The sequence below is a fragment of the Eptesicus fuscus genome, chromosome 8, assembly GCF_027574615.1.
Source record: "Eptesicus fuscus isolate TK198812 chromosome 8, DD_ASM_mEF_20220401, whole genome shotgun sequence".
NCBI classification, from domain to species: domain Eukaryota; kingdom Metazoa; phylum Chordata; class Mammalia; order Chiroptera; family Vespertilionidae; genus Eptesicus; species Eptesicus fuscus.
The window spans coordinates 65755725-65773156 of NC_072480.1; the positions used below are offsets into that span (position 1 = coordinate 65755725).

At 35.1% G+C, this 17432-nt stretch overlaps 1 protein-coding gene across 3 annotated transcripts in view; it reads right to left on the minus strand.

The window, feature by feature from the left end:
- NALCN (sodium leak channel, non-selective) overlaps positions 1-17432 on the minus strand; it is a 278126-nt gene that overhangs the window by 59088 nt on the left and 201606 nt on the right. For 2 of the 3 annotated variants that reach the window (XM_054720257.1, XM_054720255.1), the window contains one exon: positions 8347-8420. In XM_054720257.1, the coding sequence (XP_054576232.1) occupies positions 8347-8420 (74 nt within the window). Of the gene's footprint in view, positions 1-718; positions 806-8346; positions 8421-17432 lie in introns of all 3 variants that reach the window. The other variant, XM_028148874.2, reaches the window with a different exon arrangement.

Sequence of the window (17432 nt, forward strand, 5' to 3'; positions counted from 1 at the left end):
CAAAAATATTACCCCTGGTTTCTTGCCAGGCCTTTGAAAAAAAACATATGAAAGATTGATTCTTTTTTCTTCTTCTTCTTTGCATTGCCTTTGTGCTGTGGAATTTCAATTGCCCCTTACATGACAGCCATATATATATAATCTTTTATGGAGGCTGGGGGAAGAGAACCGCATCTTAAGAAATTGCCTCTATTTTTCTTGACATTTCTCCATCTAAAATATTTTTAAATTGGCCCAAAGATTATGGTTATATGAGAGATCTTTGGAGCTTTATTAGCCTTTAAACACCATTAGTTGTTTATAGAAACAGTAGCAGGGGGTCCTTGGTTTCTTTCTTCGCTTTCTCCATGTCTTCTTTCTTAATGTTCCAGAACAAAGGTGTTGGCAAAGCCTGTATATTCTGTAATGAAAAAGAGAGAGATCTGTGAGTCTTCAGATTATCTTCATCCATTAAAGTTAAACATGATATCATCTGGTATTAAATATAATTACCATCTAAAAAAAAACTGCAATGTAACTTTGCAAAGCATTAAATTTGAGGAATTTTACTCATATCTTGAGCTCCACAAGGTAGCACATGGTAAAATATTACTTGATGTTTAATATAGTGTAATCACATCAACAGACAACAGGAAAATAGTCTTTCAGGGATAATTATGTAAAACTATGGATGAACTGTGTAAGAAAATAGATGAGTATTTCCTGGAATGGCTCTTACCTGATTCCAGTGAAGTGACAAGGTGATTGTCCAAAGTAGAGACAACAGCAGATACAAATGGGTGAGTTCCTCTGTAATGGGCTCTTGCTGAGATGAGGAAATAGCTGCATTTTTATTGTAGTTAATACCCTACTCTTTTGTGAATCAGCCCAGTCCTGAGTAAATGAATATGGCTCCTGAATAGCAACAGCAGATTAGTTCTTTCCAATCTTGCATTATTAATAAAAATGTTTTCATATACAGACATGCAAATACATGTCTGGGGGCAACCAAAATCCCATTGTGAATTGAAAAATAAAAAGAAGCCTTTAATGTCTATCATCTGTAGGTACATTAATAAAAAAAGAAAAATTAACTCGTAGAAATTCTATGCCTTTAGTGCATCTATTAAAATTCAGCAAATAAAATGTCTGAAACCCTACACCATTCACTGGAGTTCAATATTTGTAACCCAACCACTGACTCAGAAAACTGTAAATTACAACATAAAAACTAAACTTTTTATTGTGATAAAAGTGAAAATTTGTTAATGTTGCATAAACCATATGAACCCATTTTCCCACAGATATGTATTTTTCTATATTACTTATTACTTTATCCTCCGATGATAAAATAGTAAAAGGAACACCTTGTTAAAATATCTTCCCACATTTGTTAGGGTAAAATTTAACAGCAGGTCTCCCAAGCCAGAGCAATAGTCCAATCACTTTGGAGCTTATCTAAAAATAATCTACAAAGCAGATACTAGCTCAGAAAAATAACCTATTTTGATTACTACAAATCAGGCACTATCTAGAAAAAAACATCTCAGAATATATTATTTTACTATATATGGTAATAGGTGTTAACTAGACTTATTGTGGTGGTCACTTCATAATATATAAATATCAAATCATCATCTTGTACACCTGAAACTAATATAATGTTATGTCAATTATTTCTCAATAAATTTTTGGAAAGGTTGAATGGAAGTTTAGTTGTTAAAAAAGCAATATATATATATATATATATATATATATATATATATATATATATAATATTTATATATATATAAATTTTTCCTTCAATTAAGTTATAAATTGTAGTTGTCTATAAAAATGATTCTCTTAAAATGATAAGAGAGCCCTAGCTGGTTTGGCTCAGAGGATAGAGTGTTGGCCTGAGGACTGAAGGGTCCCAGGTTCCATTCCTGTCAAGGGCAGGTGCCTGGGATTCGGGCGATCCCCAGTAGGGGGCATGAAAGAGGCAGTTGATCAATGATTCTCATCATTGATGTTTCTATCTCTCTCTCCCTCTCCCTTCCTCTCTGATATCAATAAAAATCTATTTATAGCTCTAGCTGGTTTGGCTCAGTGGATAGAGTGTCTGTCTGCAGACTGAAGGGTCCCAGGTTCGATTCCAGTCAGGGATACATACCTGGGTTGTGGGCTTGATCTCCAGTGGGGGACATGCAGGAGACAGCCAATCAATGATTCTCTTTTATCATTGATGTTTCTATCTCTCTTTTCCTCCCCCTTCCTCTCTGAAATCAATAAAGATATATTTAAAAATATATGTTTATAAAAAATGATAAGAGAAAAACTAACCCTACATATGCCATTAACTATAATTTAATTTTTTGTAATAAGTGGCAATCAACTAAAGGCTATTCTTTAGAATTTAAAAATTATTAATACAAGTGCAGGGCCAGGAAAATTTTGTCATAGATCCAAATATCAGAATGCAAATATCATATCAGACCGAGCATTCAAAAAGATTATGAATCCATGGCTGGTGTTGCTTAATGGGTTGATCATTGTCTGGTGCATCTAAAGTTCGCTGTTTTAATTCCCAGTCAGGGCATATACCCAGGTTGCAGGCTCCATCCCTGGTTGGGGTGCATACAGGAGGCAGACAATGGATGTTTCTCTCTCACATTGATGTTTCTCTCTCTCTCTCCACTATTCCCATATTCTCTCTCTAAATAAATAAAAAACATATTTTTAAAAGGTTATGAATATATTATCCTAATTAATGAGTACTGATGGCAAACCACAAAAGAAGGGAACTTTTAAAAATAATACAAAATGTTTATTTTATTTTGACATTTCTCTATGCATTCAGCCTAGTAGGGATAATAATGGATTTTTTTAAAATCAATTTCAAGGCTTTGAATTAGAGCAATCTGAGTAGCAGTAGTAATGTGTTTTAAAGCATACTGCTATTTGTTTTGATTTCATCCACTGCCTTTTGAAGGAAGCTTTCTTTAGTGGAGCTGAGTCAAAGTCAAAGCAACAGTGAATTTTTTAAAGCTTTTATTAAATTTATTGAAGTCACATTGGTTAAAAAATTATTTAGTTTTCAGGTGTACAATTCTATTATATGTCATCTGTATATTGTATTGTGTGTTCATCATGATAAGTCAATCTCCTTCCATCGTCATTTATCCCCCCTTTACCTTCTTCTACCTCTCCTCACCTCCTTTCCCTCTCATAATCACCATACATTGTCTGTGTCTATGAGTTTTTTCTTTGTTTAACCCCTTCATCTTTTCCCCTTAGCCCTCCAATTCTCCTCTCTTCTAACAGATGTCAGCCTGTTCTCAGTATCTAGGAATCTGTTTCTATTTTGCTTGTTAGTTTATTTTGTTCTTAAGATTCCACATATAAATGAAATCATAACAACGGCGAATTTTATAATAACCTTGGATTTCATATATTAGGTGATAGGACATTCTGTCTCCCACAATACTCTCCAGGTTACATCTTGAAAAAAACAATACAGATGCCCATTTGTGCCAAGTGAATCACTGCATTTAAGCATGCAACTGTAGTCTAGAGTTCTGTAAAAATGGCCCACCTTTGTTTCTTATTAAAGAGTTCTCAAATATGTCCAGAAATTCATTTCTATTTCTCCAGGCATCAATTAATTAAAAAATACATAGAAGAATACACACTAAAGATGATGACGTGTAGAAAAGGTGACTTCACCAATGATTCAAATACCTCAAACTCTGGAGCCCTTCTTCTCTGAAGGACTTTTGCCTTTGTGGGCTTTCCTGTTCATAGGAAATTCCACATACTGGAATCATGCGGGTCCTCGTGTCAAATGGCAGATGGATATTTGGAAATGTGAGTCCCCTGAGAACTGAGACCACTGGCAGCCCCGCAGCTTAACTATCAATACCAAGAACTAAGCTCTCTACATCAATATGACTTTATTATTCATTCCAGGAAATGCCTGTCCAGGAATTGAAGGCCATTAACCAATAAGCAATTCCACTGTTAGCTTCAGGAACTTTCCAAAATTCCATTCATCTGAACTACAGACTAATGAACCAGCCTCTCTAGACAATAGGTCACTCAACTGGTCAACCAGTCACATATAAATAATTATACTTATCAAGACTCAGGCCAAGACTCTGCCTTGCTAGAGCCACCAATCCTAACCATTTAAAAAAAAATACTCTTTCTAAAAATTAGTTGAATTTATTTTTTTAAAGCAATGTATATGATTACAAATTCAAAAGGCATAAAATAGATTTTGGGAGTGAAAATGGAAACATAAAGTCACCACTTATTCTCCCTCTTCTCAGAAATCACCCCAAATCAAGAAGAAAAGTGAAAAACGGAAGTGTAAAGTCCATCTGATAACTGATAACGGAAGTGTGGAGCCACACCGGTAGAAAGAGCATGGAAGGCAGTAAAGAGGTAAAGGTATGTTACCCCTTCCTCATCCCTCACCCACAGTGCTGCCCTCCCCAGAGCAGCAATGGTTACCTGTTCGTCACAGGTACTTGTTACCTATTGTACATTCTGGGGAGTCCTTATCCTCTTTTTTTCTTTATTGAGATATAATCCTTACTAATAAAAGCCTAAGTAGTGCTCACACCGTGATGCTCTCACGCTGTCACAAGATGGCTGTGCGCACAGTGGGTGCGCAGGTGGGCGGGGCTGGGCTTAACGCTGTGTGCGCAGCATGGAGCCTGCCTGGGAGTCCAGCCTCTGCGAGGTGAGGCCTGCCTGGGGGTCCACACAGCACGGAGGCGGGACCCCTGGCTCTGGCCTACCTCTTTGGGGCAATCCATCCAGGAGCCCGGAGGGGTGGGTGGGGCCTACCTCTTTGGGGAGATCAATCGCTGGGCTCCCGCACTGTGACAGAGCACAGGCCAGGCTGCCCGCCCCCCTGAGTGTACAAATTTCGTTGACATATAACATTATATTAGTTTAGGTGTACAACGTAATTATTTGATATTTGTATATATAGTGAAATGATCTAAACGCTTATCCAGAATTTTCTGCCCAATCTCAATCAGATATCCCTGCCTAAAGGCACTTAAATTCAAACCCAAAACCTTAAAAATATCCGCCCTAACTATCCCTTCTGAGACATTAGTAAGACTGCTGATGTGTTGGTTTCCTTCACTGTAATAACTATTAAATTTCACTTTGCTTGATCAACAGATTACTCAGACAACATTTTTGGGCAGTCTACATGGCAAAGGCAGATGAGAAAACTGAGGATCAGATAAGTGAGTTGCTCAAGATTATACAGTAGCAGAACCAGACACCAGTCCAGGCCTTCTAACACCAAGTCCAGTATCCTGTGTTACCCAAGATTGGAGTGGTGGTGGGTGGTGGTGGGGGCTGATCTAACAGCATCTCCTCTAATCTTTAAATTCCTAGAGTCTTGCCCTAGCTGGTTTGTCTCAGTGGATAGAGCGCTGGCCTGTAGACTGAAGGGTCTCGGGCTCGATTCCAGTCAAGGGCGCATGCCTGGGTTGCAAACTCAATCCCCAGTAGGGGGTGTGCAGGAGGCAGCTGACCAATGATTCTCTCATCATTGATGCTTCTATCTCTCTCTCCCTCTCTCTTCCTTTCTGAAATCAATAAAAATATATTAAAAAATAAATAAATTTCTAGAGCCTAGGGGAGGAGAGGCTCTGGAGAGAGTGAGAAGACACTGAGAGAGTGGTGGAAACTTTTCCTTCTTCCCCATTTTGTGTAGGTTTTTTTCAATCATTTGCCCTGAGGTGACTGTAAATGTTTTTCTTTTCTTTCTTTTTAATTTCTCTCTCTCTTTTTCTTTTTAGTTGTTGTTTCTTAAATAAATAAATAAATAAACAAACAGCATAGAAAAATGCCCATGAACTCATAGGCATGGACCAATCTATTCTTGACCTTCTATTTTATAGGTTGTTTACATTATAATGCAGGCATGATATTATTACTATGAATTCTTCTATCATTATTAGTAAAAAAAAAAATACAACCAAAGAAACTATCCATTTGACATTTTGCACTTGTCCTTAATTATTGCACAGAGTAGTGTAGCAGAGATGGGGAAAACTTTTTACAGAAGAGCTAAATGACTATTCTAAAGATTGAATATGCATTCTTACAATAAATCTTAATTTTTTCCCCTAATTGTAGCCTCTTCTGTTCTGAGATTAACTGCATGACACAGCTTAAGTAGCCTTGAGTAGCTCCTTCTCATCTTGTAGTATTCTACACTGTTGCCTCTGGGTGCCCCTCAAACTATTGCACAAGCCTGAGGGGGCCCCTAATCCCTGACAGTCTTAACTATTTTGCTCAAGTACCCCATACATTTTCTCTTTTTAAAACAACTTATGTACATTTACAAATCAGCAATTAAATTTTCCTTTCCTAGGAGAATCTCATCCATCCAATCCATTCAATTTTATGTCATTGGGCACTTATGACGTCCTTTTCATTGCCAAACCAATCAGCTAAATCTCTCAGAAAAAAATCTGACTTTATTTTTCAATTCAAATAACAGCCCGTTGTGACAAACAAGTTATTTCTAAGGCTTAACTTTAAGGAGATAAATTCTTGGAAGGAGGTTTTCCCAGAAATTTGTCACCTGGACAATAAGGTGCTGCCTGAAAGCCATGTGGGACTAGTCCCTGTGTTTGGCAACCCAAAGGACTTTACATTCCAGATCAATACACTACACAAAGCTTCACCTTTTTTTTAGATGGATGAGTGAGAGTTTCATCTTTCCATTGTAAACTGGGAGAGAGGTGAATGAGGAAAGGGATCTGGAAAAGAAAAAGTGGGAGATCAAATTTAAGAACGAGTTCAGAGGAAAGCGGGGCTCTGGAAGACACTGCTTCCTTCCAAGTGTCCCTGTCTACCCATATTCTGAAAGTCTCTGGGAACCCCTAGGGAAAATTCGCATCAGTTGAAAGGCAGTTATTCTGGACAGGTGAATAAGGTTGTTTTGGTTCCTACTTTTGCAGGTAGATTCTGAATACAGAGTATTACAGTCTCCTTGCAGGCCATTTCTGGTTGAGGCAGAATTCTCTTCCTCATGAGCACACTGACACTCCTGCAGGGTTGGTCTAGCACATGATCTGCTTTGTGTGAGTGGGGGAGAGTCTTCAAGACCCTAGAGATTGGCCTGGCCATGAACTTGTCTAGTTACAGCTTGATAAAAACCCTGTAGTACCACATAGTGTACAAGGCTGGCCTTATGGTGTTGTTGATGGTAATGCCAGAATTGAGCCAGTTGGAAGCAAATGGAAGTTGGGACACAGGTTGTTATAAATTTGCTTAGAATCTTTCCTTTTCCTATTTCAATAAGACCTTTTAGGTTCATCTCATCGTATTCTATGATGATACTATAGAAGCCCCAGAAATATTTATTCTCATTTCATAAAAGGTACTCCAATACATATTCCACCCTGTGCATGAATCACCAGCTAACATAAAGAATAAATACATTGAATATTGTCTTGATTAGTTAGAATTGATTTTGGCATATAAATTTCAGGTACTGTTAAAAAGTTGAAATAGTTTCTCAAATCATATATTTGCCTTATTTTTAAATTACAGTTATACAAGTTACAGTGATCTACATTCTGGGGAAAATGCTTTAATGACTGTTCCTATTAATGAAGTTAGAGTAGAAGGGACTCTAATTCCTTTACCTTCACACAAGCTTGAAGAGGGCTTCCTGGTATACATTTACCCACTTACCTTGTCAGTCATTCTACCATCAACTCCCAATATTTAACTGTGTTGTTATGTACCAATAACTCACAAGTGCTTATGAATTTTTATAATGATCATATTACTTTATATTATAACATAGTCTTGTAAAATACTCTCAAGTGGGTGGCTTAATTTTCCTTTCTAATATTTCACTTCAAGGCAGATTTTAGATTTCAGCATTAAAATTCTATGTTTTATAAGCATTCTAAAATGAATATACTTTTGATTCTTATAGATTTTAAATAAATTGATTCTTAAAAAAATCAATAAATCACAATTACTTTTAAAAAGCTTACCCTTTTACTATTTTCCCCTTAGATTATGATTAGTCCTTTGGTTATCAAAAAAGACATGACTTGTAGGAATTAAAGTAATTATTTTCATCTTTTTGTAAAAGTTTATAATTATAATTTGTGGTTAAGTACATGAAAATAAAATAAATGGCCAATTGAGCTAGTAAAATATTACTGTTTCAGGAAAAATGTTAGTGAGGTATTTGACACTTTTTATAAGTAAATAGTTAACCAAACCTACTTTCTAGCAGAAAGCATATATTGATACTCAGAAAAGTAGTTCATTGGAAAAGCTCTTTTTTGCTTAATATAATCCCACTGTGTTTAAACACATTGTTACCTTAAGATTTTAGTGACTGCGGTCTCCTTTTCTAGAAGATTCCTTGCCCTGATGCTGAAAACAGACTTGCGAAGCTGTAAAATTATGAGCATGATAATTCATTACATATATTAAATAGGTAACACTATTAAAACATTAAATATGAATTTTTTCAAAAAGCATCATCATCCCTGGCCGGGTAGGTCAGTGGGTTAGAGCATCATCCCAATACACCAAGGTTGCAGGTTCCATCTCTGGTCAGGGCACATAGAAGAATCAACCAATGAATGCATCAATAAGTGGAACAACAGATCAGTGCTATCTCTCTCTCTCTCTCTCTCTCTCTCTCTCTCTCTCTCCTCTCTCTCTCTCCTTTTCTCTGTCTCTCTAAAGAAAAATCAATAAAAAGCATCATCATACAATTGATTCTATCATTTAGTTTTATTTTCTACTTTCACTTTTTTTTAGGCAGAACTGCGAACAAGCTTGTCCAGGTATGGGAAAGATGCATTGGCTGTGCTCACTAGTAATAATGTCATCTTGAGGCTATTCAGTTTCCAAAGAATTTAACACTGAAACGAATATGGGACTCCTTATTGCCATTGTTCAATAAAATGTTCTCTCCTTTACACTGCATCTGTGTCAGGTTTTTGGCCTGAGGCTCAATACTAATCTGAATGATAAGGATGGGGAGAAATAAGAATAGTTTTCGAGGTTTCTTCCAAGTTGTTGATGATGAAATTATTCCAGGGGAAAAGACTAAAAAGAAAAATACTAGAGGCTGACTAAAAACTAGAAGATGCATTCCCTGAGCTTGGGCCTGCTTGATAGCTGCAGAAGTCAGATGGTGACAGGTATATAGGGAGCCCGGCAGAGAAAAGAACAAAGAAGCACACCATCCTGAGAGAGACTCACCATAGTCACTAGAAAGTGTAACTCCAATAGTCAGACCAAAGATAATACTTGGACAATGAGTTGGTCATTTTGTTTAGATTAGATTTCCTGGGCACTTATTATGAGATAGACTATTGGAGATATAGGGTAACTAGGAATCAGAGTTTTTGCTTAACTATAATTAAAAAACCTAGTTACAAAGGCAAGGCTATATCACATATGAGATAATCAGTAAAAAGTAGGATGCAGTAGACAGTAAAGTGCTAGGCGATATGCACAGTAGAAAAGATGAGAGGGGTTGTAGGACTTTGGATGGGGAAGAACTAGATGTGCCTAAAATAGTAAGCAAAAACTTAAATTATGGTGGACCTTGAAGGACAGTTAAGATTTCTATAGGCCAAGGAGGCTGTGAGTAAAGGACTGAAGTTGGAAATGCATGCATAAGGCAAATTAATTCAGTGCACACTGTAAGTGCTGAGCTAGGTGAGTCTTTAAGCAAGGCAAGTGGAAGAAACACTACAAGACTTACTGTGTTTCAAACAAAGTTGAGGGAAGGAAAGGAAAAGCAGGAGACAGAACAATTCTGGATTCAGTAAAAATAGACCATCTAGTTTCTTTTAAACAAGAGTTAAGTAATTTGAGTTGCAAAGTTACAGAGCTCTAATTTGCAAACACATCTGTAAACAAATATTGTACTGCCAACCAATATGTCCTATGGCTATAGCTGGAGAAGAACTGGTGGTCATAAATTGGTCTTTTCAGGCACAACTGACAACCTAGATAACATTATAACTAATACAATTTTCATATTTCACAGAAAATCTCTAATAAAGGGAAGGATCATTGAACACATAGGCAAATTTTCTCACATGAGGAAAGATGGCACTCATTTCATTCAATAATGAAAAACTGAATTGGTTTGGTAGAATACTCAGGAGAATAAATTAATATGTAGACAAGGAGATAAGAGTAGATGTCAGATTTTTTAGAAATTACATATTCAGGGTAGCACACAGAAGGCTGTTTACCATGATATATCATGAAACTTTCTTAAATTTTCTCCCTTCCCCTGAAGATGTGACTTCTGGCATTGATTTAACTTCCTTGCATGGACAGCACATCTAAGGAATGCTGTTTAGAGACATTTGGGAAACAGAACACGCAGCTGAACAGTCCCATCATGGTGGCACTTCTGCTCTTTCCATACCTAAGTGCACATAGTCATAAGAAAGGCCTAGGCCACAGGGAACCTGGGACAGCAAGTTTTAGAAGACTTAGAGTCCCATTACTCTTATTTCATCTCCACAAGACCATGACATGCCTTTGTTATCTTTCCCTAGTGTAAGGTGATGGTCTGAACTCAATCACCTATCTACTGCCCTGCAGTTGAGCAGCTGATACTTAAAATAGTGTCCTTTGTGTTTGGAAAAACCTTTGCAGAAACTGGGAATAATGTTACTACATTGTTTCTAAAATTATTTCTGTATTGAATATCCTTTGTCCTAAACTTGAACGGATTTAAACAAAATATACTCTAAATCTGTACAAGGGAATATTTGAGAACTGGTTTTATCACTAACAGCAGAAGCAGTGAAAAAAATAAACATTGTAATAGGAGATACAGATTCAGCTTTGGGATGTTCTTGAAAGGAGATACCTATATCTACATCTATATCTCTCTATCCATCTATTATCATCTATATATCTCCATTTGATAGCCTAGATATATATTTAGTTAAATATTTTATCTGTTCTGTTATGTAGTAAATAAAAAGGCCTATAGTGATGATCTGGTTATTCCTTCAGTTTTTCTTATTTCTGTAGTATAGCTTTGCACATTTCTTTTAGTAAAGGACATTTTCTGATTGTCACAAGTACTTAGAGCTACACTGCTCTGCAGTGCCCTCTCCTGGTTCTAAAAGACACTAACAGTCACCTGAAATGATCAAAACACTTAAGGAATACAGAAATGTATTTCCTAACAGTAATTTTAGACCTGAAATTATAAATTTACAGCTATGAAAGGTGTCAGCAGTTGTTCATTCTGTTTATAAGCATATCAAGGATGTAGGACTTAAACGGAAGAGTATGGGTGACATGTTTACATAGAGTTTGCATTGAAAAAAAGATTAGTTGAAAAAGCTTCTCTTTTTTGGTGGTTTTATTCTGTTTGTAAACTGAATACATTCAATTCCACACGATAACCATTCTTTGCTAAGTTAATTATAAAAAATAAATTAAATTTAAATGTCCAAACATACAGAGATAACCTTTTTTGTCTTAAAATTTTAATTTTAAAGATGTTTCCAGAACTGTGCACTTTAACATGAAATTCAAGAGCCTGGAATTTCAAATCAATTTGCATAGAGTTAGTGGTTAAATAATTTGGAGCTGAAGGACACAGCAATGAATAGATCTAGCTGTTTTGTTTGCAATGTTTTTTACATATTTAAATCCGTTTACAGTTGAAGATCCTGAGCCATTTAACCTGTAGTTTTTGGAAGTCTGAATTTTGCTAGGTGCACATTCATGGTATAGATCACATATTCGTCTGTCTTCTGTATTACCTTTAGGTTGGCAGCTGAATACAGAGTTTCATCAGACTCAGATTTGATCCCTTTAGCAAGGCCATAGGTGAAGTCATAGTTCTTCATGGGCAGACACATAATGTCTGGTTGTCTCTCTTTTTGTGATGTTAGGAGTGCTGAGGTTCATTGATTAGATCATAGATTCGTACAGTTTGTAAAAGTATTCCTTTTACACTTATTAGTTGGAATACTTGTATAACAAAGTACTTCTCTTCATGTATTGTTTGGTTAGTCATTAGTATAATTCATATGGAAAAGGCAAGATAAATGTTGTGTTTTTTTACCTTTACTTAATATTATGTAATTAATTGGTTTTCTATCAACCTCTTAAGGTGACCAATTATTACTATAAAAATGTCATTATGAACTCAAAGATTTAAACATACTTCATTGGTTTCAGTCCATTACAATGACACATTATGGTAGGTCAAATGATCCCAACTGTGCTAATGGGGAGCTTTGTCAAGTTGGCCCACAGGTTCTTTTGGTGAGACTCTAGTTGCCTTTGGCAAAGCTCCCTTGCTCTCAGGTATGGCAAGTTGTTCCAAACTCATCTTATATGTGTCCTATTCCAAATCAACAACTTTCTCTGAGAAGCCCTGGTTTATTTATTGAGAAATGGTGTTTCAAGGTCATAATCTAGACTCCAATGACACTCGTTGCTGCAGTTACTCATTGTTTTGAGGATTTTGCCTGAGATTAATCTGATATTTTCAATTCAAATTTAGGACACAAATTTTTTACCTAATCTCTTCTATATGACATTCTGTATTTCCTCCCCACCCCATTAAGACTCTTGATTATCAAGGACATAGAGGATGACAGAATTAGATTATCTCATAATTACTCATTAGTTTTATTTCACATTTCATAGACAATATCTCAAAATTACAATACCTATTTTAAAACAAAAATTAAATTAAGGAATATTTTAAAAGTGTTTGTATATATTTTTCCCATTCTCCTCTCTTATTTGGATATAAGTACTGTGCTCATATTAGTAGAGCAAATAGCTGTTACATATTTTATTCTTCATTTTAATTCTCATGTAGTCATTTAATTACATTTTTAATGCTTACCACTATTTCTTATGTCAGTGTCTTAGGGTTATTTTTGGAGTTCATTTTGGTTGACCAAAGCATGTTTTTATGTAGTTTCCTCAGGAATGGCTTGTGAGAACAATATTACTGATATCTTACATTACTTACATTCTTACATCTGATAGCACTTTTCTTGTCACTTTTAAACTTAAGGCTCCTTAATTTTTTGTTGAATATGATGCAAATTTATAACTTTTATTAGTCTTTTCAAGAAACAGAATTTTAGTTTTATTGATATTATTTATTGCTTTTTTCCTCATTTGACTAATATCTGCTTTTATCTCTTATTTCTTTTCTTCTGCTGTTTTCATGGTTGATATTATTCTAAATACTTGATTGAATACTTGGAATATTGTCAGCCTTTCTATGTTTACTAAGTATACAAGGCTATATTTTCCCTCTAAAAAATGCCTTTACCTAATTCTCACAAATTTGATACATATCACATTCATTATTTTGCAGTTCTAGATACTTTTCATTTCCATTGTGGTTTCTTCTATACTCCCTCAGTTGTTTAGGAGTGGTTTTAAAATTTTCAAGTGTGTGGGTATTTATTGTGGTTATCATTTGGTTTCTAATTTTATTATATTTTGGTTAAATAATTTCTTCTCTGGGATATTAATTTGGTTTATATTTAGAATTTCTTTGTGACACAGTAAGTGGTCATGTTTTGTAAATCATTCATGTGTTCTTAAATCAGAATGTGTAACCTCTGGTCACTGAATGAAGAACTGTATAAATGACTGTTACATAAAACTGGTCAATTGTGTATTTCATATCCTATAAATATTTATTAATTTATTTAGCTCTTTGATCATGTGTTGAGATGGTATATAAATATTTTAAACTTATTCTTAAAATTAGTCCTCATAGGTAGGTATTATTATTTCTTTTACAAATAAGAAATTAGAGGTTCATGGAAATTAGATTGTCTAAGGTTACCAAGATAATAACTGCACAATTATGATTAGAGCTCTGGGTTGTATGGCTTCCATGTTCATACCTTTTCACTACATCATGGTGTCTATGTAAAATGTCACTAGGTTTGTTCTGGCTGGTGTTGTGCAATGGTTAGAGAATTGGCCTGAGCACCGAAGGGTTGTGGGTTTGTTTTCCAGTCAAGGGCATGTACCTGGGTTGCAGGTTCGATCCCTAGCTGCAAGAGGTAACCAATCTATGCGATGTTTCTCTCTCTCTCCCCCCTCTCTTCCACTCTCTAAAAAAAACAACAACAACAATGGAAAAGATGTCACTAGGTTTAACAGTATTAAAAAAGCAGTTTCCATAGAATACTGTAATACAATATTGTCTGATTGACTTGAAAGATTTGTTTTACTCACATGTAAGTTCTTCTTTATCCTACATCCTACTGTAAAATCTACACTAGCCAATTTTTTCTTTATTCTATCTATATGTGCCTAATTTATTTCCAGAATAACAACCCTGAAAGACTAAAAGAGATCAATGAACTTTTCTAAGTCATTAAAGCCAGTATGGTTATAAGTATTTATATTATACATTTACTGTTTCCTTAAAATCAGGGCCCTATCATAACTTTCAATTAACTAGGTTATTAATTCAATTTATTCAAACACCTGGGAGTAACCACAGACCCATTAGGGAATATCAGATTCTTTTGGAGTGGTGCAGTGCTTAGATAAAAAAATAGTAGTCTCAGTTTAAAATGAAGCCATTAATATTTATTTGAAAAAGAAAACAACAAATACTGTAAGTATTTGACTAACTTTTCTGATTTGGAGTTGCTAACAATGTATTTCTGTTTCTAACTGGGAAAACGGGAAAAGGCCCTATGTTTATTTTCTCACTTAACAAAAGTATGAATAGATTGATAATAATAAGAAAATGTTTATAAAAATATAATCATAGCCCTGGCCAGTGTGGCTAAGTTGGTTGGGCATTATCCTGTGTACTGAAGGGTTGCTGGTTCAATTTCCAGTTTGGGCACATGTCCCGGTTTCAGGTTCGATCCCAGGTGCCGGAAGCAGCCGATCAGCGTTTCACTCTTGCATCGATATTTCTCTTTCTGTCTCCCTCTCCCTTTCTCTCGCTCTAAAGAATCAATACAACATCTTTTAAAAATAGATGACCATAAAGCACAAAATCATGGTTCAATGAGCAGGGCTTAATGCATGTCATTTCTGCTGGAAAGGTGTTATGTAATTATTGTAATGAGCCAATTTATTGAATAAGTCTCCCACATAAAATATAATAATTAAAAATAAGCAATTACTTAAAATTACATAGGTTGATGCCTCATTTATCTATATTTGAATTTTTCATGCACCTGTGAACTGAAAATTAGTATCAAGGTGCGTATGACAGATCATGTGTATGGAAAGATCTTTCTATAAAGTAAAGTTTTTATGAAATTGACATTATGCTTGGAAAGAAAATATTTAAAAATGGTGTAGGTGGCAGGAAGATCAAAAGTCATATTATAATGTATATACAGATGAATACCATTATAATATCAAATATTTTTTAGAATGTGAATTTTATAAAAAGGGAGTTTTAGATGATAGATTTCTGATCTTAAATTATTTCAACATTGTAAATTCTGAATCCTGAAAAAACACACCAGGAATAAAAATTAAAATATATAAATATAAATGTGTGTGTGTGTGTATGCATGCACACATGTACACACACACACACACACACACACACACACACATCTTCACTCTTTCTTCGGGCTCCTGGGAACCCCACACATGTCAATCCCTGCTCTGTGTATGACACATCTTTTTATCTTTCTGTGAATTTCACTAGATCATATGTTCCATATGGTAAGGATTGTATACTTCTTGTCCATTATATTTCCCTTCATTGTTTAGCACTGTGCATAGTCTGTTTTGAAACAAATTTCAAGAATGAATAAATTCTTAATTATAAAAGATGACTTGCCCTAGAGGGTTTGGCTCAGTGGATAGAGCATTGTCCCGAAGACTGAAGGGTGCTGGATTCAATCCTAGTCAACAGCATGTACCTTAGTTGCAGGCTCGATCCCCAGCCCTGGCCAGGGTACATGCGGGAAGCAACCAATTGATGTGTTTCTCTCACATTGATTTTTCTCCATGTTTCTCCCACTCTCTCTAAAAATCAATGGAAAAAAATCCTTGGATGAGAATTAACAACAACAAACAAAAAGATAATTCTCTTTTCTGTTCTACACATTTTTTTTCTAACTAAAGGAATCCTTGAAATAAATGTGAATGACATAAAAATTACAAGGGGGGACTAGTTAGTTTGAAATATATCTATTCACTTGATATGTAGAGAAATATCGCACAACTAGAAAGAAACTAAATGACTGGAAACTTAATTGGCTTGACTTTTTTGTACTTGAATTTTATGACAATGCTTTAGTCACTAAGGTAGTAGCCTGTCATTGCAGATTCGGCCAAGTCTTCTACACCTTACATCAGCTAGACTAGTGTAATGATACTGATGATGCAAAAAATGAGGGGATGGCGATATCCTCAATTATTGAAAAAATTAGCTGTGTTTAATTACAGTGCTTATTGGTAAGAAACTATTAACATATGGTAGTTAAATTTAAATTATAGAAGTAAAAGATAAAATTACTTTAAGGTTATAGCTCATATAAACAGAAAGACAAAGATTGAAAATCTGCAGAGATTTTTAAAAAATTAAGGAATTTATGATTCTGGGAGAAAATGCCAGATGCTCTTAACCATGCAGCTGTTTGTGAATTTAAAATCCATGGTAGTCTAATGCAAGGGAGCAGGTCTCCAATTATGATTCAGTTGCGTATGAACTTCAGGAACAAATAACAAGAACATCAGTAGCAGCAGAAACTACAATACGTTGAGGTTGCCACATCACTTAATGGAAAACAGAACTTACAAGCAAAACTATACTCAGAAGTAGAAACAAATGTAAATTTCATATATGGGTTTAGCTGTAACCTCAGCTCTCTGACACCTGTTTTGGAGACAGTACCAAAGCCTCTTGAGTAAGAGCCTTCCGTATTGCCTATAAAAGATGTGTAATCCTAGACTGATTTACTTTTGACCCTCAATGAATGTACATAGAAGGAATGCAAACAAATTACATATAACCTCAATCTAAAAATGATCACACGATTAAATGTTCTTTAAAAAAAAAATTCACTGATAGGAAATTCCTACTTTCATGTTAGTTAAAAGCTGTAAAATGTTTTTTGTTTGTTTGTTTTTTTTTTACCCAGGACCCAGCACACTGTTTGCATTTAAAGATCCTCAATAAATGACTGTCAGATGAAAGAATGTGTATTCAAATGCAGCTGTATTTTAATCTGAGCTAAAACATACCACAAAGATCAATAAGAATAAAAAAAGTTTTCCCTTATATTATGTTTTTTTGTTTGTTTGTTTCTGCCCCATGATTGTAACTAGATGGGCAATCAATGAAATACTAAAACATTTTTATGCTAAAGAGACAAGTACATACATAGGGTTTTCATATTTGGTCCGATGACCACCACTTCTTCCCTCCCCTGGAG